Genomic DNA, 25,441 nt, shown 5'->3' with positions numbered 1-25,441 from the left:
ACAAAAGGACAAAAATTCCTCTTTGCACACATAACTACAAGATTTCAGGTCTGCTCTAACACCAGAAAGCAACATCAAGAGGGTATCCCTCCAGGCCCTGAAAACAGGACATTCTACCCACAAAGTGGATGCTGTCTTTTCCTCAGCCTATTCTCCAAAATACCCTTTATTCATGCTGTCGGTACCCCTCCCTCAGGAGACACCAATCTGACAACCGCTTTCAAGCCAAACCAGACAGAGGCCCCATAAAACTCATGGAAATGCAAAGGATGTTCCTTCTTTTGGTGCAAAGAGCTTCAGATTCAGAAGCACATCTCAGTGTTTCTTTCCAAATTCATTTCTTACAATACTTCCTTGCTCTGAAACAATCTGGAGGTCTCCCATCAGACAGGTCAAATTGAGGGCTAAATGTGCTGGCCCTTTTTGGAGAGATCATAGTTTAAACTATCCAAAGTGTTTTACCTAGATCCTACTGATAAACCTCACTGCAATATTCAGATGATCAGAATTCAGTGTTGAACTGCTATCTTAAAGTCTGAATTTTTTATTACCATCCCATTATGGGTTCTTCAACTGAGTTCCAAGTCAGAGATAGCCAGAAAGTAAATCCTAACAAATGTGCTCCTGGGAGAAAAGATTTGCCTGAACGGGACACTAAACGTACACCACAACCCCATACAATGAACTGTACCCCAATTACAAAAAAAACACACTCTCAGGGGTTTAACCCTCATTTATACCCAGCACTCCCGATGGTCAGACTTATGGACACTGGGGGCAACAGGGCACAAAATGAATTTCTTGGCAGGCCACTGCCAAGGCTCCTTATGCATCCAGTCTTTTCAATTCTCCTTTCAACAAAGTCTGCAAGTCCAGTCCAGTCCACAAAAGGAAAGAAAGAAGAAAACCCAAAAACCAAAGGGGAAAAACTAAACAATACCAACTCACTGGGGGGCTTTATCAGCTCCTCCCAAAATAAATGGGAGCTGGTGTCTTCTAAGAACATTCTTGGCAAAAACCAACCCTACAGAAGCAGAGGTAAAAAGTAAAATCATAAATTTTTATATGAAGTCATAAAATTCCCAGAAGTCCAAACTACTAGGCAAAACTGGAATATTAAGTCCTTACAGATCCTAATGAGTTCAAGGTACAGGAGATACCAGGATGTAGTCCTGAAAGTAACTTCTCTAAAAGTTCAGTATGTTTCCACTCACCTAATCAGCATGTATTGCGTGCCTCCGATGTGCAACCGGTAGGCCACCACTCAGTAGCTATTAAACAAAATAGACATTTTTAAAGAGAAGACCTTCCAAATTCTCTCCCAAATATGAATACTACATATATTTCAGAGTAATAACCCCTTTTTAACTGCTTTCCAGCCAAGAATCAAGTGTCCCAAGATTATCCACTTAAATCTAGCTGTCCCTTCTCTCTCTCTCTCTCTCTCTCTCTCTCTCTCTTCATTAAGCAAAACTAAAGAGCATTTTCTAGACCTCCTGTTAGAAGGTTTGGAAAAACCCATAAAGGATATCAGGGGCTGAAAACACAGAAGAGGAACCTCAAATTTCCTTTATATTTGGGACTGTCGATAGCATTTAGGAAAAACCCCTCCTCTCATTTCTGCTTCATGTGTTTTCCTTATTGGTTCATTTACACAGCGCTGCTCTCCCAACAGCAGTTAGTCCATCGTTTTGTCATTTCCGCCTTTCCCCGCCATTAGTGCAGGCTGCCGAGACGACACCCCAGCTGCCTCCCTGGGCGGCGTGCAGCTTCGGTGCATCCCTTTTCCCCAAGCGGTCCCCCCTTTGACTAATGTTCACCAACACTCATACATCATTCCCAAATTGGTCCAAATGAATTAAACACAGCTCTGCTTAACATTACGAGATTTAAATGGATTTTCTCTCTACAGGTCTGCCCCATAATTGGGTTTATCCATCTTGTTGAAGTACAGTTTACACTTGCTAACATCACGCCAATTCAAGCTACATTTTCTGCTCCAGTGGCAGGAGCAAGGCAGATTTGTCTTCGGATCATAACAGGTAATTCAAACAACAATTAGTCTGATGACGGCCCGTATGTCAACGTCGGCTGCCAGCAGCCCAGCTCACACCCCATGCTCTCTGTTCCTCAAGATGAATTGTCTTCACAATCCTTCAGTTTCAATCATCAACAATGCTTACGGAATCAACCTAAAAACTATTGACACAAGACTATCTTCTGTCCAGAGCAACCTCACCAAGGCCCTGGTGCCAAGAACCCTCCGGTCCCTCTGGGACGGCCGACCACCGCACATACCTCCATTCACAAGCCTTGAACAATCTCTGATTTTTAACCAAATCTCTTTACTCTGGGGTGCCTCATCTCAACCTCCAACTTCAGGGAAGCACAAGGTTTGGGAACAGAAAGGAATGGATTTGCTTGTGAGGACTCATCCATCCACAAGTAGGAAAACACTTGTTTAATTTTTTTTCAAGTTCCCTGTAGGAATTAAAAACAATTTTCGAAGTCTGAGAAAATGTTATGATCTAATGGGCAACACTACTTGTCATTAAAAAAAAAAAAAAAAAAAACTAATACTGCCTTAAAAAAACAACTGAACTCCAAGCATTTCGAAAATTAGAAGACAGTCATATAAATATAAACCAGTCCAACCATGGTTACCTATTGCTGGAGCAATGCCACACTCAGTTAAGACACGGAGCAAATTCAGGCACTGAAGGAGAGCTGAAATCAAAATGTAAGATAGCCAGGTAACAAAGGAGTTGAAAGTCTATCTCAAATTATTTGGTTGAGTACAAAAAAACATACATACATATATTTTATATATATACATATATATATATATATATAATTGGCCTCTTCTGTTATAAAGGGAATTATTATGAGAAAAATGGAAAAAGCTACATCTAATACATACCCACCCAATCTTGCTTATGCCCTGTTCTCTTTCTGCCCACAGAGCGCATTATTTAAACACATTCTCACCCCTTGCTGTATACCTACTATGTCCCAGTCATCCTTGCACAGTGCTACAGGGATAGAAAGATAAGACAAAGTCTCAGAAGAGCTTATATTCTTGTCAAATGTTACAGAGACTAGGCAGAATTTTTAAGTGACATATGAGAAGTGCAACAGCAACCAATAAGAGTCATAAATCTTTGTTACCCAGCAAAGATAGCCCAGGTTATCAGATTTATCATGTGTGATGTTCTTGACAGGAAATAAAAAATATACAGCGCATGTTGGGATCAGGCACATTCTATATCCTCAGACAAGTACTCCATGTGGTTCTCAGGGGTAAAAGCAACAGCTTGTATTTACCAAGCACTCTTCTGTGTGCTGTGCACTGCCCACTGCACCTAATTTATGGAATTAGGTATTGCAATTATCCCCGTTTCACAGATTAATAAACTGAGGCTTGACAGAACTGGCACCCGAACCCAGGTTATCTGACTCAGAAGCATGAGCTGAACCACTCGCTCCCTCTTGTACCTGTCCCTTTAAAATGCAAAGGTAATGCCAGTCCAGCCTCCATGTACCAAGCCAATGGTTCTCAAGTTTGGCGGGGAGGGGTGGAAGGGGGTTGAACCCACAGAGATATTTGGCAAGGTCTACAGACATTTTGGGTTGTCACATGGTTGCTGGTTGCAAATGGCATGGAGAGGGTAGACAGCAGGGATGGTGCTTAACAAACATCCTGGGATACACAGGATGGTTCCCTGTGCAACACAGATTTATCCAGCCCCAGCAGTACTGAGGTTGAGAAACAACACTAAGCCGTCCTCTGTCTTCCAGGCAGAACTACTAACCAACAGCAAACCACACCAATTTCCAACACAGGCCTCATTGCGTGGAGAATCTGATGCAACCAAGTGCTTTTCCAGCCATATCCCTTAAAAAGCTGAGATTCTGTGAAGATGCTGCAGAGTCCTTAAATATTTGGTTCTAATTTTTTTTTAACATGTTACAGAGATACATAGGATATGTACCTACTTTTAAGGTGACATGTTTTTTAAATTTCAATTTATTATTCATTGCATATTAAACACAATGCCAACAACCCAGTGGTTTTAGTGAAAATTTAGGAACAATGGTCTATGTCGCTCTGTTTAACTGAAGACTGTGCTGAGATTTCAAGGTAAAGTGAAAAAAAAATTGCAACCACTTATCTATTTGATCAGGATGTGATACATACAACCTAACCAAACTCTAGAAACAAATTAAGTGCTAAGCTTGATAAGCCTGCAAATGTCAGCCACAACCCACTTAGCAATTTCTGTGTTTACCTAAATGGCCTCATGATGCTTGGAGATTTTATAAAAACTACTATAAAGGACAACTTATAAAACAGAGTTACCAAGAAAATACAAGCAAGCTTACTGCCTCAGGTCAGACCTCTATACCTACTTGCCCAAAAGGCAGACACATATTGCTGATAGAATAGTTGTTTTCATCCTTTCTTTTTGCTCTTATCAAGGACATTCTCTCTGCATCCTTACCAGCCCTCTTACAAACCACACACGGGCCCCAAGTGCCTTGATACGGTGGAAAATGAACAGATAAAATATACATACAAAATATCAACTTATATACATACAATGATACAATTAGAACAGATATAAGTTTAAAATGATGTAAGTAGAATCAGGTAAAAAGATTGTTTTATTTTATGTGGCCAATGTAAGGCAACTACTACAGGCTCAGAGAAGACGGTAACTTCTTGAAAGACAGACATCAGGCTGAGGTGGACTCCTGGATTCCTGTCTTGGCCCTGTTCCCACCAAGTTACAGGATCTCAGACAAACCAATTCGCCTCTTTGTACCATAGTCTCCTCACCTTTCAAAAAGGACTCAACCTTTGTGCCATTCCAGGGGATCTGGAGCCCAGCCTCAGCATCTCCTGGGACCGTACAAGAAATGCAGGACCTCAGGCCCCACCTCAGAACCACTCACTGCACTTCAGCCTGACAGGGACGCCTGCGCAGCACTAGCCTGCCAGGACCCTTGGCTTCAGAGTGCCCAGCCTCTGCTGACAGCGGGTTCCCACTCTCTCTCACTAGTACTGACTGACTCCGGAGGCAGGGACCATCACCTCTTACCTGTTAATGAAACATTCTCAAACACAGACCCTCCTACCCCTGAATAGGTACCACTCAGATCTCTGGACAGAATCTCTTCTCCCCCAAGGAAAGAAAACCATGCTAAAATAAGCAAACACACAAAAGACTTTACGACAGTTCTTCTCAAAGGACACTACATGCATCAGAAGAAGGGGTGCACCCTATGTTTATCGCTGCACTATTTACAATAGCCAAGATATGGAAGCAACCTAAATGTCCATCAGTAGATGAATGGATGAAGAAGAGGTGGTACATATACACAATGGAATATTACTCAGCCATAAGAAAAAAGCAGATCCTACCATTAGCAACAACATGGATGGAGCTAGAGGGTATTTTGCTCAGTGAAATAAGCCAGGCGGAGAAAGACAAGTACCAAATGATTTCACTCATATGTGGAGTATAAGAACAAAGGAAAACTGAAGGAACAAAAGAGCAGCAGAATCACAGAACCCAAGAATTGACTAACAGTTACCAAAGGGAAAGGGACTGGGGAGGATGGGTGGGAAGGGAGGGATAAGGGTGGGGAAAAAGAAAGGGGGCATTATGATTAGCATGTATAGTGTGGGGGGGGCACGGGGAGGGCTGTGAACACAGAGAAGACAAGTAGTGATTTTACAGCATCTCACTACGCTGATGGACAGTGACTGTGAAGGGGTATGTGGGGAGGACTTGGTAAAGGGGGGAGCCTAGTAAACATAATGTTCTTCATGTAATTGTAGATTAATGATAGCAAAATTAAAAAAAGAAGAAGAAGGGGTGCAGACTAAAGGATGCCCTCAACCATGCTCCTCAAGCCACGTACACATCAAAACCACTGGGGAAGCTTTTTAGAAACAGAAGCCCAGGCCCCACCGCCCAGAGAGCCCAGGCCAGGCGGGCTGGGGCAGAGCCTGGGCCTGAACATTGTTTTCAATGCTCCCCAAGGATTGTCATGGGCAGCCAGAGGAGGGAACCGCTGCCCTTGTCCAGAACTTCTCCAAGTGCAGTTTTCAGGGAAGGGACATCAACATTACCTGAGAACTTAAAGCTGCAGATGCAGGGATGCACCCCAGACCTACAGCACCTGAACTGTACAGAGGGCTGCAACCTGCATCCTGACAAACCCCCCATGTGCCCTCAGGTGCAGGTGACACTCGCTCATGCTTGTGAAACATTGACCTAGTCTGAACGAATGGGAATCTGCATGGAGTAAAATCCAGGTTTCTGTATTTTTGAGCAGCTCCCAGGTGACTCCACTGTTATTAGCCCAGGGAAATAGGCGGTCACCACTGCTTTAGGAAACCACTGGACCCTCTTTAGCATTATTTTGAAAAGACAATCGTTAGCCTAAGGCGTTATGGTATCATCGCTCTCCAGTCTGACTGCCAGGGTTTGAATCCTAATTCCCTGAGCTTGGGCAAAACATCCCCAGAATCTGAGTTTCTGTTTCTTCATTTACAAAATGAAGATAATAGTGATAGTAATGGTTAATACAACTTTTGGGTTTCTTTCTGCATTGTTATGAAGAATCAATAAAAAATTCACATACAGCATTTAACACTGGACCTGCTGCATTAGGAGAATTCAGTATGCATAAGCTGCTATTTTAGTCAACTGTTGTTACTGCCTCTGAACCCTAAGACCAAGTACATTTTTGTCCAAGCTACTTTTTCATAAAAAAATGCCTCTTCTTGAGCCTTGCAGAAGTGTCTGGCTTTCTTCACTTAACCACAGAGAAGGAAAGGCCTCAAAAGCTCATGGGAAAATAAGGGCAATCTAGTTCCTCACTCAAAATGAAAAAATGTATCCCAACTGACACCCTGGCCAGTCCTCAATTTTTGTTCAGCAATTGATTGATTTTGGAAGACTCTAGAGCAGCAATTCTCAAACTTAGTAGGCTGAAAAACCAGAACCCTGATTAAAAACGCAAACTCCTGGGATCAGGGACCCAAAACCTACTCAGTCAGACTAAGGGGAATGGGGTGCTTATAAATCAGTATTTAAAACATCACTAGAATTTAATCTTCCTGAGGGCAAGTGATTTTTCTCTTTTCCCCACTGAAGAAGTGCCCAGGGGCCTGGCACACAGTAGATGCACAAAATATTGTTGAATGAATAAATGGATATACTGAGTTATGGACTTAAGACAATAAAACTAAGCTCACTTCTGGAGCAAGTGAATGAACCTTTTGAATGTGGCATTCAAATGAATGAACTGGCATCCATAGGCTTTGTCAAACTAATGAAATGACATCTGTGTCGTGTGTGTGTGTGTGTGTGTGTGTCTCCCTCTTTCTCTCTCTCTCACACACACACACACACACACACACACACACACACACACACACTTATACTTCATTCTTTGTGGGAGGTGGACATGAAACTTCACAGCCAGGCTTGGTCATAGGATAAAGAAAAAGCAGAGAAGTGACAGTTACCAAGGACTGAAGATGTTTCTGGGAATTCTCCCACTTAGGCCAGATTTGCTCCTCAACTGAAACAGCAAATACTCAAGAAAACAGAGGAGCCAGGGACCCTGTGGGGAGAGAAGAGGCCTAGAACACAACACAAGGGACCACCACCAAAACGCGAATGTGGGAAATCCAGGAGCCCTCGCAAACATCCTGGACAAACCCACTGGTACCAATCTCTGGCCATTTTTAATCACGAATACCAAGGGTCTACTTGGGCAAAGAGATGGACTCCAAGCCATAGAACCCCTAACAGTTTTAAGACACAGATAAATGTCAAGCTCACATCCAGGAATAAGGGGCCAACATGGGGCCAGGATTGTTCACCCCATTTCTCTCCCATTTCTCTCCCATTTCTCTCCTCTCTCCAGCTCCAGAAAGCACCAAGGCCCTGGAGGGGGGTCCTTGGGCCTTAATGAATCACAGCAGATGAGCTCTAAGACCAAGCAGCAGAGGGATGCTTTGGTAAAATTCAGATGGGAACTTGAAAGCCTGAGGACAAGAGAGAAAGCAACACCCACTGCAAAGCCTCCAATGCTCAGCTGTGTAAACAAATAAAATGGTCCATTTCTTCCGGATCCTCTCCTAGTTGTCTTGGTGCATACACACAAGCACGTGCACACACGCATGCACACACACACACACACACACACCACTTCACATCTTATAAGAAAAACAACCAAGAAAGGTCCACACAGTTTGTTTTTGCTGCATGTGGAGTCTTTTTTTCCCCTACATCACATCTGACTTGGTGTTAAAACATCAACCTTTGGCCAAAATACTCTTAAAACAAAGGCTTAATTTACTCTGAAGTAGCCCTTCTGAAAACCAAGGGAAATATCTTCCCTGGGTCTTGACCTTGATTCCAACACTGCTCTTGGGTTTGGAATAATGATGAGTGGAGGAGCATTGAAGGGCTCTCTTCAGGGAGGCAACAGAGATGCCTGAGCATTTATCCCCCCTCACCTGCAGGGCATCTCTGGGACGCAGCTGCACTGTGGGTCCACCTCTGCATTCAGCCTCCCCGCTTAATGGAGATGGCGGGAGGAGCTCCTGGGAGCTGGGGCTGGAAGCCAAACCACAGCACCAAGGGGCCTGCCTTTGAGTCTGGGCTAACTGGCCTCTGACCACACCGAGATCATCTCACTGCCCCCTATCATCCATGTCACACACATATCTAGCAACCACCGTGCTACTGCCTTTCAATGACCACACTTGGGTCCTCCAAAAGAGGTGGGTGAGAATGTTACTAGGGCCTTATTCATGACAGCAGAACTGGAAACAATCCAAACACCCAATAACACAGACAGGATACGTGCACGGTGGCACATTCCTATGTTCGAATACTAGTGGCAATAAAAAAAGAGCAAACCATTGCTACATACAACAGGGATGAATCTCACAGACATAAGGCTGAGTGAGGACAAGAGGCAGTCCATTCTGCAAAATGCCATTTCTATGAAGCTAAAAAAACAGGCAAAACTAATCCATGGTAACAGATAAAGCTATTGCACGATAAGAACTTTTGTTGGAGGTTGGGGAGTCAGCAAACTACAGCCCATGGGCCAAACCCAGCCAATAACTGCTTTTATAAATAAAGTTTTATTGGGACACAGCCACAGTTATTCCTTTAGGTAGTATCTCTGGTTGCTTTTGTACCACAATGACAGAGTTAAGTAGCTGCCATAGAGTTTATATGGCCTACAGAGCCTAACATATTTACTGTGTGTCCCTTCACAGAAAAAGTGTTCCAATCCTATTGTATGTACTGATTCGGGTAAAAGTTCACCCACTGCTCACTGAAGATCTATGCACTGTGCTATAATTACACTACATGTCAATAAAACTTCCTAAAATGCAACAGACTTAAATAACTGTCCTTTTTTAAAAAGGTCTTTTAATTTCCATTCCAGTCATATGTGTGTTAACCTTTTAGGGAGAATATGGTCATTTGGGTTACTCTTTGGTCTTTTAAAACCAGGAGGAGGTAGGAGATCGTCAAAGTGAAGAAGATCCCAACACAGCAACTGATACTGTGCCAAAAGCTTTTACATGAACATGACACAGGACCTGTCCGGAGAATCACTCAGAAGCCATTCATATAAACGATGAACTTGGCCGAGTCCTGAGATTACAGGAGGGATGGGGGGGTGGTTGCTGGAAGCTCATGTGATGCGTGGTGTCATACTACTCGGGTTATTTTAGGAGACAGCTGAGAACAGCAACAGTATTTATTAAGGTTAAACAGTTTTAAGTTTCCAGGGCAGAAAATTCTGCCCCAACAATCACAGGGCACTTACACCTCAAACTGGAAAATGGAGCAAAGGGAAAAAAAATGTCTGCTGTGCTGTGCACCGTCCTCTCCTCTCACCCCACTGCAGCCCAGCCGCCATGCACTCTGGGAACAATTTCACTGTGTCTGAGGTTTCCTCTTTTTTTCCCTTTGCTTCTTTTGTTTTGTTTTTGGCCATTTATCCTTTGATGATCAAACTAAAATTACAGCTAGATGCCATTTGGCGTGCCCTCGTCCTGGTCTAGCAGAGACTGGGGGAAAAACACGCACTGAGAGCATGCTGTTGCTGGGTCTCTAATAAAATGTCGCTCTGTTTGCCCACATGGGCATCAGGCCTCAGCACACAGAAGCAGGGGAGAACAATACTACCTGTTCATGTAGGAATAGTAATGGTTTCAGTCCTCCAAACAATGAGGTCTGTAATTTACTCCCTCTTCCTCCTGAGAAAGCGCTTCACATGGGCTGCGCTGTGCCAGGTGGTTTGGAGAAAGAGGAACTGCTCAGCCTAACAAGAGACGCTTCAGCAATGAGTGTAAAGACACAACAGCTGGTCTGGGCTCGGCTGGTCTCCCAGCGGCATGGCCCCAGCCAGCCTTTCCACACCAAGATAAGAGATCATGCTGCTATTCAACCTCAACAATTCCCACACCCTGGGCACCAGGATCTTCCAGCATGCCATGAAAGGTTTGAGGTATGAACAAGACACTGTCTGTGCATCCACCTATTCATCGGAGTTAGGGTTTGGGCTTGCTCTCTAACCAAGCCCAGAGTCTAAACCATTTCCTGGAAGCAAGACTCACTATGCCATTAATCAAAACCAAGAAGGGTCCACCAAGAAGTGTGCCTGGAGAACCTCTTTGCATGCACAGTGATTTAAAGTAATTTAAAGACATCAGTCTGAACAAAGTCTTCCAGCACTTTTAGAGTCATGTACCAATCTGAAGTCGCACTATCCCCTAAAAGAGACACACGGATCAGCAGTACAACTGCAGAGGTAATCAAAATATTTTTAAAATAAGTTCCTGTCACCTTGAGATGAGTACAGAAACATTAGGGATCCATCAAACAAAAATACGATCTGTGTCATACTTTTCCACTGGCAGGAATAATTTACTGTTTACCTGGGGCGAATGGCTATTTAGAAAGGCGTATCCAGGAAGATGCAGATTTGAAAGGGCAGAGCTACAAAGATGCGATGTGGCTGCAGTTCCACGAGACCACATGCATATCCACAAGTTATCTGTAAGGGGTAACCATGAGAAAGGGCACAACGGACCACGTAAATCATCTAACCAACAGACAACGCCTTCCAAAAAGAGGAGACCTGGAGCCAGAATTTTATCACCACCACGACAGGTTTCAAAAGCCTCCCTTCAAAGAGTTAAATCAGAACACTCCTGAACTTTCGTTACCATTAGTTATACCACGAGGTACGTCCATCCTGGCAAGGCCAGGCAAGACCCAGCAGACAGACGAAAATCGTATTAGTCTGCCCTCCCTCCACTACTGCATTCTGTTGGCATCCATTCAGCTCGGAGTCTGTATTGGTCTGTGATTTGTTTAGCCTTTGGATTCAGGAGAATGGAAGTACTACATGAGCAGGAAACAGAACACTCATCAGAAGCTGGGAGCTGTCACCTTTCTCTTCCAGCACTTTTAGTGTCATATATCAACAGGTCCAAGAGAAATCAACATTTCAGGACTATCAGGTCAAAAGTGATATTCTTAGCACCACTTAGCGTGATTTTGATCCACCGGAAACAACACTCCGGCTGTCACACAGCCTCCTCTCCCATCTCCCCCCTGCTTAATTCTTCCCGTTCACATTCCGTCACCTTGTTTTACTTCCAATTTAATACTCCTCTGTAAGTAAAAAAACAGGAGCCAAGCTGAGTCTGTGTGCCCATTATGCCTGATAAAGAAACTGTATAAAAAGCACAGACTTCTCTTTCTTTCCATATCTTTAAATCATGTTAGCAGCATTTCTTCTGCTCTTGTTTCTTGAGTCCCACCTCCCCCAATCAATCCACCACCACCACCATCACCATCATCATCATCAACATCATAATCTAGGTTGGGGAAAGGGGCGGAGAATAAAAGACACAAGAGACCTGCATATGGACAATTCAAGCTTCGGGGTCTCTTGTATCTCCTACCTGAATTGCAATCTGGTGTTCAATCGTTTTGTGCGCAGAGTAATGTGTGCTCCCGGACTGAAAATGGAGCTGTAGAAAGAAACCAAATCAAAGCGTTCTGCTTATGTCACAAACTACAAGAAAACATCTTAAGCAGTTGATGAGTAGCAGACAAATCTTCCTAGATTGAACTGCAGCTTGGCATTCAATCAAGACCTGTGTATTTGTATTTGTTGCTATGGATAAGATGATAATAATAATCTAAGGTAAAATTTTTTTAAAAAGCACCTATTCAAAAAGCAAATAGGGATGGGGGAAGGGGCCAGGAGTGAGAATCAGTGGCATGAAAAGGAAAGACGGATGCCCGTTAAGACATAAAGGGAGCCAGTGTGCTGAGCAGGACGCTGCAGAAAAATTAACCACGTGCTACAACAAGTCAGAATTGCAACATGTAGGCCAGAGGAAAGGGATGTGAGAGAAAGGGTTCTGAGAAGCTGCCAGACTGCAACAGGTACAAGCTCCCCATAGTTCTAGTAACTGGGCTCTTACTCTTAAGCACAATTCTATTTGGCAGAAAACAAATGTGTCAGGCAGAATTCAGGGGCCACCCAATGCCTTACACATTCTTTTAGGATGACTGAGCTATCTGTCCCAGGACATCTCTGCAGACGGCACTCTAGGAATCCACACTTCCCCAAAGGGGGGGGCCAGCCATTGCCCAAGAGCCACCGAGTTTTCTTTCAGGACCACCCATTCCACGGCCCCTGGGCAAATGCACATCCCTGGTTCACGCAGACACTCCAAAGCAGAAGGAGTAGGTCTCTCGGGGTCTTTCCCTCTGAAGCTTTTCAGATCCCCATCAAAGAAGTGGGTATCCCCAAAAAAGAAAGAACACCAAGATTCCTCACCAAATCCTCCTTTTCCCAAATAATACTTGTTCATCTTAGGATCCTACCAACTGGGAAAACAAACACCACCTGCTGATCTATTTTATAAAGAAGACAACAATCACTACAGGATGGCAATGATATCTGAAAATGCATTTTAATTTGCCACATACGCACAAATGAAGAACCAAAGGGTTCTGTGAAATCACCGCCCATATCCAAACACCAATCTGTATTACTGTTAACAACCCGCTGCAGTTCCTACTGCACTACTGCCAGCACCCAGGCACTTCTGTGTTACTGTAGCAAAGTGGAACCTAACCTGCAAGTGAGCTGTAGATCTGATGGCTGGCTATCTTGCCCCTTGCAAATAAAAATCATTCAGTCCACACAGGTTTTTTTTTAACAAGAGAGAGAAAAAGAAATTCACATAAAACTTTAGAAACAGCTCAAACTAAACACAACACAGTAGCGATCCAATTCTAAAAACAGTCCAAATCTATTCTGCTCCTGAGCTAAGGCTCTAAATCCCCATTTTAGGCTACAGTGGGTTCTGAAATCAATTTATCTGTTCCAGAAAAACAAACAAAACACTGCCTATGTATAATGAGTCTGATTATCCCAAAACATAGTATTAATCAAAGTTTAAGAAGGGGGCACAATTAAGGTGGAGCAAAAAAAATAATTTCTTTACCTGTTAAAGCAGAGTAAAAAGATGAATGCAGAGCACACACACACACATACACACTCATAAGCAGTTCATCTAATGTGAATCGCTATAACAGAAAGATCAATCTGTAGCCTTTGCCCCCCTGTCCTTTTTGTGAAAACTGCCAGGCAGTAAGCAGACGCGGCACTGATCACTGTGGCGATTCCACGTCACGTTAAAACACTTGTGCTGGGGACAGGTTCCTCTGCAGGTTGGGATTCTTGGCAGGAGAGCAGCTCCTGTCTGAAAGGGGGCTTCTCCCTCTCAGCAGAGAAGGTGACAGTTACAATGTGTCCCCCTTTTCAGTCCGGTTTTACTCTCCTCTTGTCTCAAATGCCTGATTCAGAGCTTAATGGAAAACTTGTGCAGAGCTTTTCTTCCCACAAACGCTGTGAAGCCCTAGGCAATCTGTACTCAGGGTAACCACAGGAATCTTACATTGTCAATTAAAACTGAATGGACACCTGATAACTAAGTATACGTCCTGGAAACAAAATTTCATATAATTGCAGTCTTATGAATAAATAAATGACACTGTAGCTAATCCAAATTCTATTTTCACTTGTCCAGTTTCATTCTTAAGCCCTGTGTTCATCACCACCCAAACAACGCAATCCCAGAGAAAACGTTGCAATTAAAACAGTAAAGATGCAGCTGCAAGGTCCTTAAGACTCTAGTAGGACAAAGTTAATGTAACTTTGCACACATGCACATTCCACTCTAACACCTTCAAGCACGTAAATTCCCTTTTCAGGTGTCCGGTCACACAGAATCACCTCGAACAGCTCAGAAATACACAGCACACGCTCCAATCAGATCTTTATTGCCTGCCAGAAACCACTGTGTTGGAGAGATTTCGAGCTAAACTTCCCCCAGCTACAGCGATCAAGTCTTACCATTTTCTTGTTTCTCCTTTAGGTTTCCACCCCCTCTCTTCCTAAATACTCTTTTCTAAAACACACACTTGAAACTGCTTTTTTGCTTCACTGGAAAACAGAGATGCCTTGTTTGTTATAGTCCAGCTTTTCAAGACAAAGATAACATACAAGGATCCAGTAAAAACGTGGCATTCTAAACTGGAACAAGAATTTATTTATTTATTTATATCTCTGTAAAAAGTATAAAGAAGGATAAAGAATAAGGGATCGTGGGTGGCCCTTTGTTTCTTGAAAAATGGGGGAGGTTGAGAGATCTAGAACAAGACAGCTATCCAAGGCTTATCTGAGTTTAAGAATTAGCAGCCTTAAACACTTGGGACTGACGGCCCTGCTCTGCACTGCACCACCTGCAGCACTCACGTCACTTCCTCATCCAGCAACTGTGGCTGTTAGACTCTGGCCATGCAGCGCTACTCGGCATGGTGCCTCCCTCCCTGGGGTGTCCTGGAGCTTCACCAAATGAGAACTCCAAGGTACTTCTCACTTAATTCCTTCCCATGAAACTCCCAAACAAACCTTCCCTTCCTGAAAGCTTGTTCACAGTGGCCAAGCCCAACCCTCTCCCATTGACCATGGTTGTGCTCAGCACAGGTTTGCACAATTCTCACAACTGAAAAACCAACATTGTGCGATTATCTACTTCCCTTATTATCATATTTTGATTTCTCCTGTTTTATTTCTAATCACTACTGCTGGCCTTGAATTTGATGTTGCAGAGATATCCAGACATGGGAGGAAAGGAAAACAGCTTTTCAGCCACAGAGACTTCATGCTAAAGGGCGAAAAAAAGTGAAACCCATGTTGGTTTTCTCCAGCACGAACTGAACCTCCAATGTGATGAAGATTAATTTTTATGTCTATTCATTCCACTAAACTGGGAAGAGGGGGAGCATTTGCTTTATTTTTAGTTTTATGAATCACCTGGTTTTCTCTTTTATTAAAAAAAAATGCAGATTCATTTCCTAGAAGGTTCTGATTTGGGGGTCTTTCGGGTCCACTTTGCTTTCTACCCTGTAGCTACCACCATGAGCCTCTTGAAGTTTAATTTCCAAATCTTTGCTTAAAAGATAATACTTTTCTTTTTTAGTAGATCTAAGGCTTTTTATTAGGTCATCAGTTATTTTTCAGGATAGAGACAGTACCCCTAGTCCTACATTGGGAGCCTCTTACATTTAAGGAGAAATAATCTTCTGGCTGGACTTTGGGTTACTGCAGCCCTATTATAAAGTAACAAAGGGGCCTCGAGCTTCCACAGGGAAGGTAAAACCAGCACTGACTGGTAGGTACACAGGCTTAAACATTCTTGCAAAGATCTAGACACTGAACATTTGTACCATCCTAAAACAACTTAACAAAGGTATCCCCTCTTCACTTCCTGGCATTCTCCTCCAGAAATTCTGCCGCAACAAAACACATACCTTTAGACACAAGAACAATCTCTCCTACTGTCTCAATGTTCCATCAAATGTCTATTTACCCTCATTAATTTTTCTTTTCTTTTCCTCAACCTGAAACCATCAGCTATGAGTCAGAGAACGATCATTAACTTTTACAGCTTCCATACACATCCACCTACTCACATTTGGGGAAAGAAGTATTGACTTGCAACATTGCCTGAGACCAAAATCCTCTAAGAGAGAAAGGGGGAAAAACTGCTTCAAGAAAGTTATAGCTACAGGTCTACGGGGAATGTTACATTCATTGTTTTTCCACTTTATGCTGCAAACGCTTACAAAAACAAGCAAAGTTCAACTTGGTTATTATGGTGATGGTTATTTCTAGGTTGATTTTTGAGGAAAAACTAGATGATTTTTCTTTAAACATCAAAACATAATTAAAGTTCTGAAACTGGGGGGAGGGGAGAGGTTGGGAATAAAGTCAAGTTCCCTGCTCTTGTACAACACATTTCTAGCATATAAAAACACGTGGGCCAAAGCGCTGAGACATGTTCCTAGCACAGCATTTTTCATTAAAAGTTGCTACACTAACACTCTTAAAATGGTGCTCCATCATTACTCCACTTAGCAGTCACAGCACTGCAACTCATAACGAATTAATTTACATTAATGTGAGTTTCGTGTGTCCTTCCCTGGGTAAGCCATTGTGATTCAGGCTTAATAAAACTGACACGACAATAAGACAGTGCCTTTTATTTATCTTTCCAAAACAAACCAACCCACCCAAAGACCCACACAAATCCTCTCGAATTTTAAGGCATTTTACTAATATATTTAGTACATCATAATTGGCCCAGCTCGCAGGAACCTAGTTATCTTCTCAGTAAATATTTATAGCATCACTCTTTCCCATTCATTCTGCATTTTCGTAGAGAATCTCACTGTAGCCTACATCTGCAATTCATTGACTTTACAATTTACCACATGTTGGGATGGGAGAGGTCTTAGCTCCATTTGAATCACTACACAAATATGCAAGTGATTTATCGGTTTCAAACTGAAGACTCCGAGAGGACTCCACTTTTCCTGAACATTACTTCTTCTGGCAGACCATGAACAATTACAGTTCGCACTAATTAAGCTCTGTAAATGTGCAGTGCCCTGCTAATGCCTACCAGGCCTCAAATTTATTTTCATGATGCCAAACTTTAGCGAGCAATTTTAACTCTTTCAGAGCTGATCCCACGAATAGCCATTCCTCCCCTCAAGAAGACAGAACTGTTTGGGGGCTACTTCACGACAAAAAAAGAATAAAAGATAACGGGCTGAATTTACCAGCCCCAAATCAGATGTGCCTAAGGAAGAAAAACCTATCCTGGGAAAACCCAAGAACACCAGGGCTGATAACCCGTTCAAAGATCCCACAGCCCCATCTTTGTAATGAGCTGTTAAGGGATTCATATCTGTCCCTGAGGGCTAGTAAGTTTCTGCATTCCATTGATTAGAAAATAAAACCTTTCAGCCTCAGTCTTTAAGTTTGGGCTGGATGAAGCGAAGGATCCAGCCAGAAACTGCAGAGCCATCAAGTTCCCTCCCTCACCGAAAGTTACCCACACACCTGGGAATACCCCCCTTTTATCATGTGGTCAGTCTGTAACACACACACACACACACACACACACACACACACACACACACACACACACACACACACACACACACACACACACACACACACACACACACACACACACACACACACACACACACACACACACACACACACACACACACACACACACACACACACCAGCCCAATCCCCACATAACAACTGATAAGAAACATATCTGTTGCTGGATAGAACACTTTGCCCGACCAGCTCATTGCAACCAGCCTTTGCTAAGCACGAAAAGCAGAATCGTTTTGGACAGCACCTCCCCCAACCCCCACAGTACTTACACTTCTCAAAAAAAAACTTCCAATCCTCAGTTTCAATCAAGCCATTCCCAAACCCAAATTTTTGTCTCCGCTTCTTCTGCCTTTCTAATTTTACTTAGTAAAACATTTATTATTTATCTGCACACACACCCCACCTCCACCCCTGGCTGCTTTTTGTTGCTTCCTCCCCCAGACACCAGCGCACTTTCCCCAAATGAGAGGCCTTCCCACACCCAACCTCAACCTGGATTTTCTTCCCTCATCTATTAAACTCTTTTCATCAACTTCCCTCACCCCATTCAACTTTTTTTTAACCCTCACTGTGCAATGTGTGTATTTTCCCTTCCAGCTCAGTGGAACCTCATATAAATTAAAGAGCAGGCTTTCACATCAGGTTTCTTCAAGTATTCTGGGAATATGCACAATATAGGCAACATAGTCAAAAAAAAAAAAAAAAGAAGGGGGGGAGAAGAGAAAGAAAAGAAAAAGGGAGAAACCAGAAGAAAAGGAAAAAGATGCAAACATGTGGAGCATCATCTTTTCCTTTGAGAAAGGCGTTTGTGCAGAGCCCCCACTTAATTTCCATCCCTGAAAGTGCTCTTTATAAATGTGTATAACAATAGCCTAGAGGAAAAGTACAAGTCAGCTGCCAAAGGAGGGGGTGTCTGTCTCTCAGTAAACTCAGATTGTAGAGGTGGGGGTCAGAGGAAGGGGGGAAGGCAGAATTTCCTTCCCCCCATCTCATTGCTTATAATTAGTGAGAGAAATTTGAGCTACTGCCAATGTCTGCGGACCTTGAATATTATAAGGCCAACGTGGCGTCAAATATCTTAACATTCATAAGTGTTATGGGCTGTAAATAAAACCTGTGGATTTATGACCCGGTGGCGCTTGCCAGCAAAGGGCTGGGGCACATTTCTTTCAGCAGACCTGTCGAGGTGCAAGTTTGCCTTTGGTTGTAAAATTAACCATTTCCTTCACAAATGTGCTCAATTATAAGTCAGAGTTGAAGATTTACACGGTTGCCAAAAGAGGCTCAGACGGCCCTATCACACACCCCTTCAAAAATAAAAGCCTCAAGAATTTGATTTCACTCCTCCTTCTCAAATGTCTGAAATGTGTCATCTCAAAACATTTATAAATGCGGTTAAAGATATTATCTAATTCCACTTACTAACACTAAAAAGCTTACACCTACTTCCTCGGAAAATGCTCATTTATTTGGCAACTCCACGGTTTAAAAAGCAACAACAGAACAAGAGAAAATCACTCCTTGTCTGAAGTCTCTTCCCTTCCCCCAATATAATGTCATCTACTTCCTGTGAAGGAGAGAGCCTTTGCTAAATCCAGGTTGTCTCATACTTAACTGCCAATAAACCAACTTCCACATAACTTCCAGACAGCTGGGGAGAAAGTCCTCAGAGTTTTAGTCATGGTCCAGAAACACGCGTCCGCACAAAAATTTGCAGCTGTCCTTTCTCTACAGTGCATTTTTAATGTGATTCGGGGGGCCCCTGTTGTGAAACATCTGACAAAATGTAAAATCCTCTTAGATACCTTCTAGTTTACCCACTGTGTAAGAGAAGTTGCACCAGGACTTCTCAACGAAGAAATCTGGGCACTTTTTGCATGCACACAGGCACTTCGTGGGATATAAGGAAGCATTCAAAACCTGGAAAGACTTCTACTGTAATCTTTAAAAGCACAGCCTCTGGTGCAACTATTAAAATGCTAGTTTTCTAAAGCAAATATTTTTTTAATGGCGTGCAGAACTGCAGTTATCCTGCGCTAACAGACCAGCTTTCTTGATCTGCCAGCCCCCGGAAACCTTCCTGTAACTTTTTCACAGCTTGCTAAGAAACAGAAAGCTGACCAGCTTCCAGCAGTGACTCTAAATGAAATCTGTATCAGTAAAATTAAAATCTAGGTGGAAAACTCCTAGCAAGAACCAGGATTGTTTTCCTCCAAATCTTTTCTCAATCAGATAGGGGGCATCAGTGAAAGCTATTTCCCTTAAGAAGTCAAAAGTTTCCAAAATACTTCTTCCAGATAAGTACTTTAGGCTCCCAACTGTCTAACAGTTTCTTTCTGGGGTTTCACAAAGCTTTAATTTCAACAAACTGCAAAGCACTGGCATATTAAATTTATAATCATTAAAATGACTTATGGGGGAATGTGGAGCCCATAATCCATACTGCAGACATTAAACCCTAACCTATAAAGATTAGCACAGAATTAATACTGTTGCATTGAGATTGAAATCTAAACATGTTGGCCATAAATATTTCTGAAGGAGATGAAAAACAATTAGCATAAATACCAAAGAAGGGAAAGAACACCTGTTCTTTTTCAGGGCGATAAGCATTTTATTGTTCTCTATTTAAAATGTAATGACCTGTGTAATTACAGTAATATTACATTGTTATGTAGGGGCTTGGCATGTCACACTTTGAAAAGTGTTGTCAAAACAATGAGGGGTGAAGGCGGGGTGGGAGGACAACAGGGAAGGACCACCATTAACCCTTCACACTCCAAGGTCTAAATCTTTTGTATTAGGAAAGATTATGTTGTTTGAGTGAGGGAAAAAAACACATTTTTCACAAGCCAGAAAGAGAAATTGCCCGGCTAAATAAAACCCCAATGAATAGGCCCCTCTTGGTTTCCTTTAAATGCTGGATTCCAAATTCAAAAATGAATTCAAGATGCTGCTTATTAATTTGTTCAACCTAGTAGCAAACAGCTCAAGTTAAAAAGCAAATAACTTGGGGTAAAAGAAGATGCAAGAACTCGAACGTTCAAGTCTTTAAAAACAAATTTCAAGCCTAACCAGAATTTCGACCACTATATTCCTATTTCTCATTTGGCAGGAGGGAGAAAGAAATTCAAACCTACTTTTTTCTATCAATTTTAATATGGTAACAAAATTCTTATCTTTAGTAGAAAAATGTTACCACAATTCTAATATTTGCAGTCCTCTTGCTTCCCGTCCACTTATCTAGACCTCTCCTTAATGCATTTTTGTATTTGAATGTAGCTTTTTAAAAGCTGTTCCTATTACTGTATCAAAGGTTAAATTAATGCTATGCAGAAATCTTTGTGGTTTTAAAATAAAATTATCATCAAGCTTTATGGCGTCTTCAACAATTAAACCATTATTCTTGAGATAACATATTATTCATCATAAGCTGATTTAATGATACTCCTAATTCTTTACAATCTTAAATAGAAAAGCAGGAATCAGGGATCCAAAGAGCTTGCTTTTGAAAGGATGCAGCTGCTTACAGCTTACAGGTACACTGACAAGTTAACAGAAAATGCTGCAGAAACACCACCAGCAAGTAGGGTCAGGAAAAGAATAAAGCATACAGCTAATTTGTCTTTACACTTTGCCCTCAAAAACACACCCTATGAAGCACTAAGGATTTCAGATGAGCGTGAAAAGACCGCTATCTTGCCTACGGACTCCCTTCCGCTGCTGTATCAAATCTGGGGCTGCAAGCCGGCCCTCCCATCCAAGACGTCTGGAGTGACACACAACAGCCTCTCGTCCTCACTTCCATTGCTCTGCTTACCGGCCTAACTAAACAACTTTAGTTTTGGAGCACCATAATCTAACCCAGGTAACAGATAGGAAGGGAGCTAGGGGCACTGCACGTAAAAGATGTCTGTGGGTGTTTGACATGCAAATAGGAAAACTGCCTACTGAGTTCAGAAATGTCTTCTCAGACTCAATCTGATGTCACAGCACAAGGCCACCCGCTATGTCCACAATTAAAATAACTAGCCGCCTCCTATTCCTATAATGCCCACAAAGGGGACCGATGGTTGGGAGCCTTCCTTTTTCACACCGGGAAATCATTTATTTGCTTTTAACGATTTCACCGTTTCCTAATTACAGCACAACACAACAGTTCAAGTTTCAGGAGATAGTATGGCAGGATTGCCAGCGGTCACAGACAGGGAGTTTGCGGAGTCAAGAAGGCCAGCAAGCCCGCCACCGAAGCTCAATATTCAGATGAACTTTGGGATAGCAAAGTGGATTTTAACATAATACCAGAGAGGCTTCCATAATAGGGCGGGCGGGCGGGGGGGGGGGGGGGGGGGAGGAGAGTAATAAATTCTCAGGGTTACTTTGGAATGTGGCTTGGTCGGCTTGGTTAGTATACAAATCCTCTGATTCTGCACCGAATGCTCCCGGTTTAGGATGACAACAAGCTCCCAAGAAATTAGTAACCGGTCTGTGCTTCCCCTACAGCGGCAACCCCACAGCCCTGCCCCCGGCGGCCTGAAGGAGCTGGCCCTGCAGAAGGAGGTACGGCTGGAGCGCTCTCCCGGCTTCTCAAGCATGCAGGGGACGGGGGAATGATTATTTCTCTTTCCTAGCCATAAAAAATGACCAGTCTAGCGTGCCCTTGCCATTTTTGAGAGGGCCCAAAAAACAAGTCCAACCTGATAGTTAATATTTTAATGCTTAAAAAACACTTGTAGATCTGATCGACTCCTGTCCGGCAAGCCCTCGGCCATTAGCGCCGAATCCACGGCTGCAGAACACTGGGTGCTTTATTTCAAATTGCTGTCTCGAGTTACCGGATTAAAACAAAAAAAAAAGAAGTGGTGTGTGTAAATAAGGGGTAAGGGGACCAAATCAGAGAAGATGCAAAATGACATCCCTGAAATCGGGCACAAATGTCTATAGAGACTGAGTCTAGAGATTCGCAATCTGGCTTTTTAGAGGGTGAGATGGGAGGGGGGAGTTCAGGGCAAGGGCAGGGGGCAGAGGCCGATCGGGGAAGGGGACTAGCCCCATTTACAAACCTCACGGGTGGGCGCCGAACACACACTGCGGCTAGCGCCCCCGGAGCCTGGCACCCCGCGCCGTCCTAGGGCCCCCCAAAGTTGGGTGGCCCCCTCTCAGCAGCCCACTACCTTTAAGGAGAAGCGCCCTTGGCCTCCCTCACCCTCTTACACACCCTTGGGCCCGCAAACCCTGGTTTCTGGCCCCATGCCCAGGGCCCACTGAGGGCCTGCAACCAAGCTGGCAAACGCAAAGCCGCTATAAATCCCAAGGCACCAAAGTTCCCTAGAAACACATCGAGTCCGCTCGGAGGAGGCCATCTCGGCTGCACACAAATTAAGAACCCAGGTCCACAGGGGCCTCTCCACCCCGCGCGGGGCAGCCGAGCCCGCCACGGCGCCCAAGGCGCTCGCGGCCCTGCGGGGTTGCCTGAGAAAAGGAAGCCCGGAGTCCCCAAGTTTGCGGTGGGACCAGTCTGGGAAGTGTGACCTTCCGGGGGAGGGCGTGGGGAGGGCCTGAGGGCCAGCGATCACCACTAGAAAGCTAAATAAATAACCGGCCGAAAGAGAAAGCCTAGGCGCCGCTCCCGGGCCCCCGGCTCCGCGCGCTCGCTGGGTCTCCAGCCCAGCGCCTGGAGGAAAACCCTCTCTCCGCCCCGCGCGCCGGGCGCAGCCCAGCCGCTCGATCCCCGGCAGCGGCAGCCAAGGGGTTAACCGGGGGAAACCCAAGACGCCACAGAAGAGGGAAGGAAAAGAGAGGGAGAGAGAGGAAAAAGAAAGAGCCACACAGTCATCTTCCCAGGGTGAAGAAACAAACACCACCACCAAAGGGGGAGGCGGGAATCAGAGCGCAAAAAAAGTTCGTGCTCCCCCGCTCCCAACAAAGCCCTGCTTGGAGAGAAAGTCTCCCCAACATCACGAGGCAGCAAAATGAAAGCAAGAACATGGCGAAATGCAAACAAATCCAGTCCACAAAAGACAGAAAAGTTTGGAGAGTTTCGGGCCGCCAGGGCCTCGAGCGGGGGAGGGGGGAGGGGAGGCGGGGAGGTGGGGAGGCGAGGAGGCGGGAGGGGGAGGGGAGGGGGAGGGGAGAGGGAGGGGGGGGGCAGGGCAGGGGCCGCATGCGGGGCCGGGCGGGCGGCGCGGGCTGCGGGCGGGGGCCGGGCGCGGAGGCACTTACGGTTCGGGCGGTGGGCGAGAGCGATCCGTTGGGGAGGTAGGGGCTCGTCAGGTCGGGAATCATGATGAAGGGGTAGCCGGGATACGGTGGCCCCTTAAAGAGCCCTCCATCTTGCCTCTTGGCCGCTAACATGGCGGGGCGGCGAGGGGACGGCGGCGGCCGCGCGGAGCGGGAGAGAGCGAGAAGAAACTTTTTAGAAAGTGCCCCAAGTGGTCGGGCGCCCCGGCCGGGCCGGCGCACCGCCCGGCCGAGCGGGGCGCGCCGGAGGGCAGCTCCGGGCGGCTGCGGGGCGCGCGAGGCATACTCACCTTCTTCCAAACTTTCCCGGGATTTATCTCGGAAACTTTCGGAGCGAGGCGGAGGCCGTCTTTCCGCCTTCCCGGAGGGGTGGAGGTGGAGAGGGCGAGGGGCAAACGCCACGCAGAGGGGGTAGAAAGGAGAGAAACAGATCAGCAGGGTGGGGGTTTTGGGGGGAGAGAAATACAGGGTTACAAGTTTTTGCAATGGTGGCACTTGCACGCACACGCCGCCCGCCGGGCCCCGCGGCGCCCCGCCGCCGCCCCCAGCCCCGATTTCTCTCCTTATTGCAACACTTGCCAAGCCCAGGAAATAGATTAAAAACCCACCAGCCCGGGGGGCTTTTCCTACCTCGGAATCGGAGGAGCTGTTTTGATTCGTTTCTGATTCATTGACTAGAGACGATTTGACATCAGCTAAATCCCTCTCTGCCGAGGAGTTTTCGGAGCTCTTCTCCTCCTGCTCGCCCTCGTCTTTGAAGGAAATCAGTTCGTCGTTGGCGCCTAGGTCATCTCCTCCACCGCCGTTCAGCTGCGGCATTTTTTTCACCCACCAGCAGCAATTTTGGAAGAAAAATGAAGGAGGAAGAAAAGCCAAAAAAAAAAAAAAAACACCCAAAAGTTTTGCACCCCCCCACAAAAAAAAATATTGCAAGAAAACGACGACTCCAAGGTGAACTTTTTTTTCTGCTTTGGGGTCTTTTTCTCCTGGGGAGGGGAAAGAGGGAGGAGGGGAGGGGAAAGGGGGGGAGATCTTCTGCACGCGTGAGTTTGGGTTTCTTTTTTCTCTCGTTTCCAAGGATCCGATCAATGTGCAAAAAAATAATAAATAAAAAAAGGGGGGTTAAAAAAAAAACACACACCAACAACAAGAAGTCAGATATAAAGAGCGAAGGGGGGGTAAGCCGAAGATACAGGAGGAGCTCGTGCCGCTCGGATTTGAGTGAGTTGAAGTTAGACTGAGAGCTTTTCAGTTCAAAGGCGGCGCTGATTGACAGATAGAAAAAGGGGGATCGAAATCCGGAGGAACGGAGTAGTCTGGGAGCGGAGATTATTGACAGGGCGAGAGGAACACACTCGCTTAATGAGATGCCGAGGGGCGGGGCCGTCCCGGTGACGTATGCATAAATAAACAGCCGGGGTGGGCGGGGCGGGGCGGCTAACAATGATCCTTTTGGGCGCCGGGAGAGGAGGAGAAGGAGACGGGCGGGGGAGCAGTGTGCTAGGGGAGAGGCCTGCGCTGAGTGTGTGCGAGCCCGGGCGTCTGGGCGAGGGTCCGGGACTCGCTCCGGGAGGG

General features: G+C 44.8%; 1 protein-coding gene across 50 annotated transcripts in view; it reads right to left on the bottom strand.

Moving 5' to 3' along the window:
- TCF7L2 (transcription factor 7 like 2) overlaps positions 1-24,685 on the bottom strand; it is a 188,451-nt gene extending 163,766 nt beyond the window's left edge. For 18 of the 50 annotated variants that reach the window (XM_036898548.2, XM_036898558.2, XM_057506349.1 and 15 more), the window contains exons 1-3: positions 24,497-24,685; positions 24,157-24,223; positions 23,849-23,973 (exon numbers count right to left, since the gene is read on the bottom strand). In XM_036898548.2, coding sequence (XP_036754443.1) covers positions 23,849-23,973; positions 24,157-24,223; positions 24,497-24,685 — 381 coding nt within the window. Of the gene's footprint in view, positions 1-12,025; positions 12,095-23,848; positions 24,224-24,496 lie in introns of all 50 variants that reach the window. The other 32 variants (XM_036898541.2, XM_036898550.2, XM_057506341.1 and 29 more) reach the window with 3 other exon arrangements.
- Between the last annotated feature and the right edge of the window lie 756 nt (positions 24,686-25,441).

The sequence above is a fragment of the Manis pentadactyla genome, chromosome 8, assembly GCF_030020395.1.
Source record: "Manis pentadactyla isolate mManPen7 chromosome 8, mManPen7.hap1, whole genome shotgun sequence".
NCBI classification, from domain to species: Eukaryota; Metazoa; Chordata; class Mammalia; order Pholidota; family Manidae; genus Manis; species Manis pentadactyla.
The sequence above is the reverse complement of the archived record's forward strand: the minus strand, read 5'-3'. Positions and strand labels throughout refer to the sequence as shown.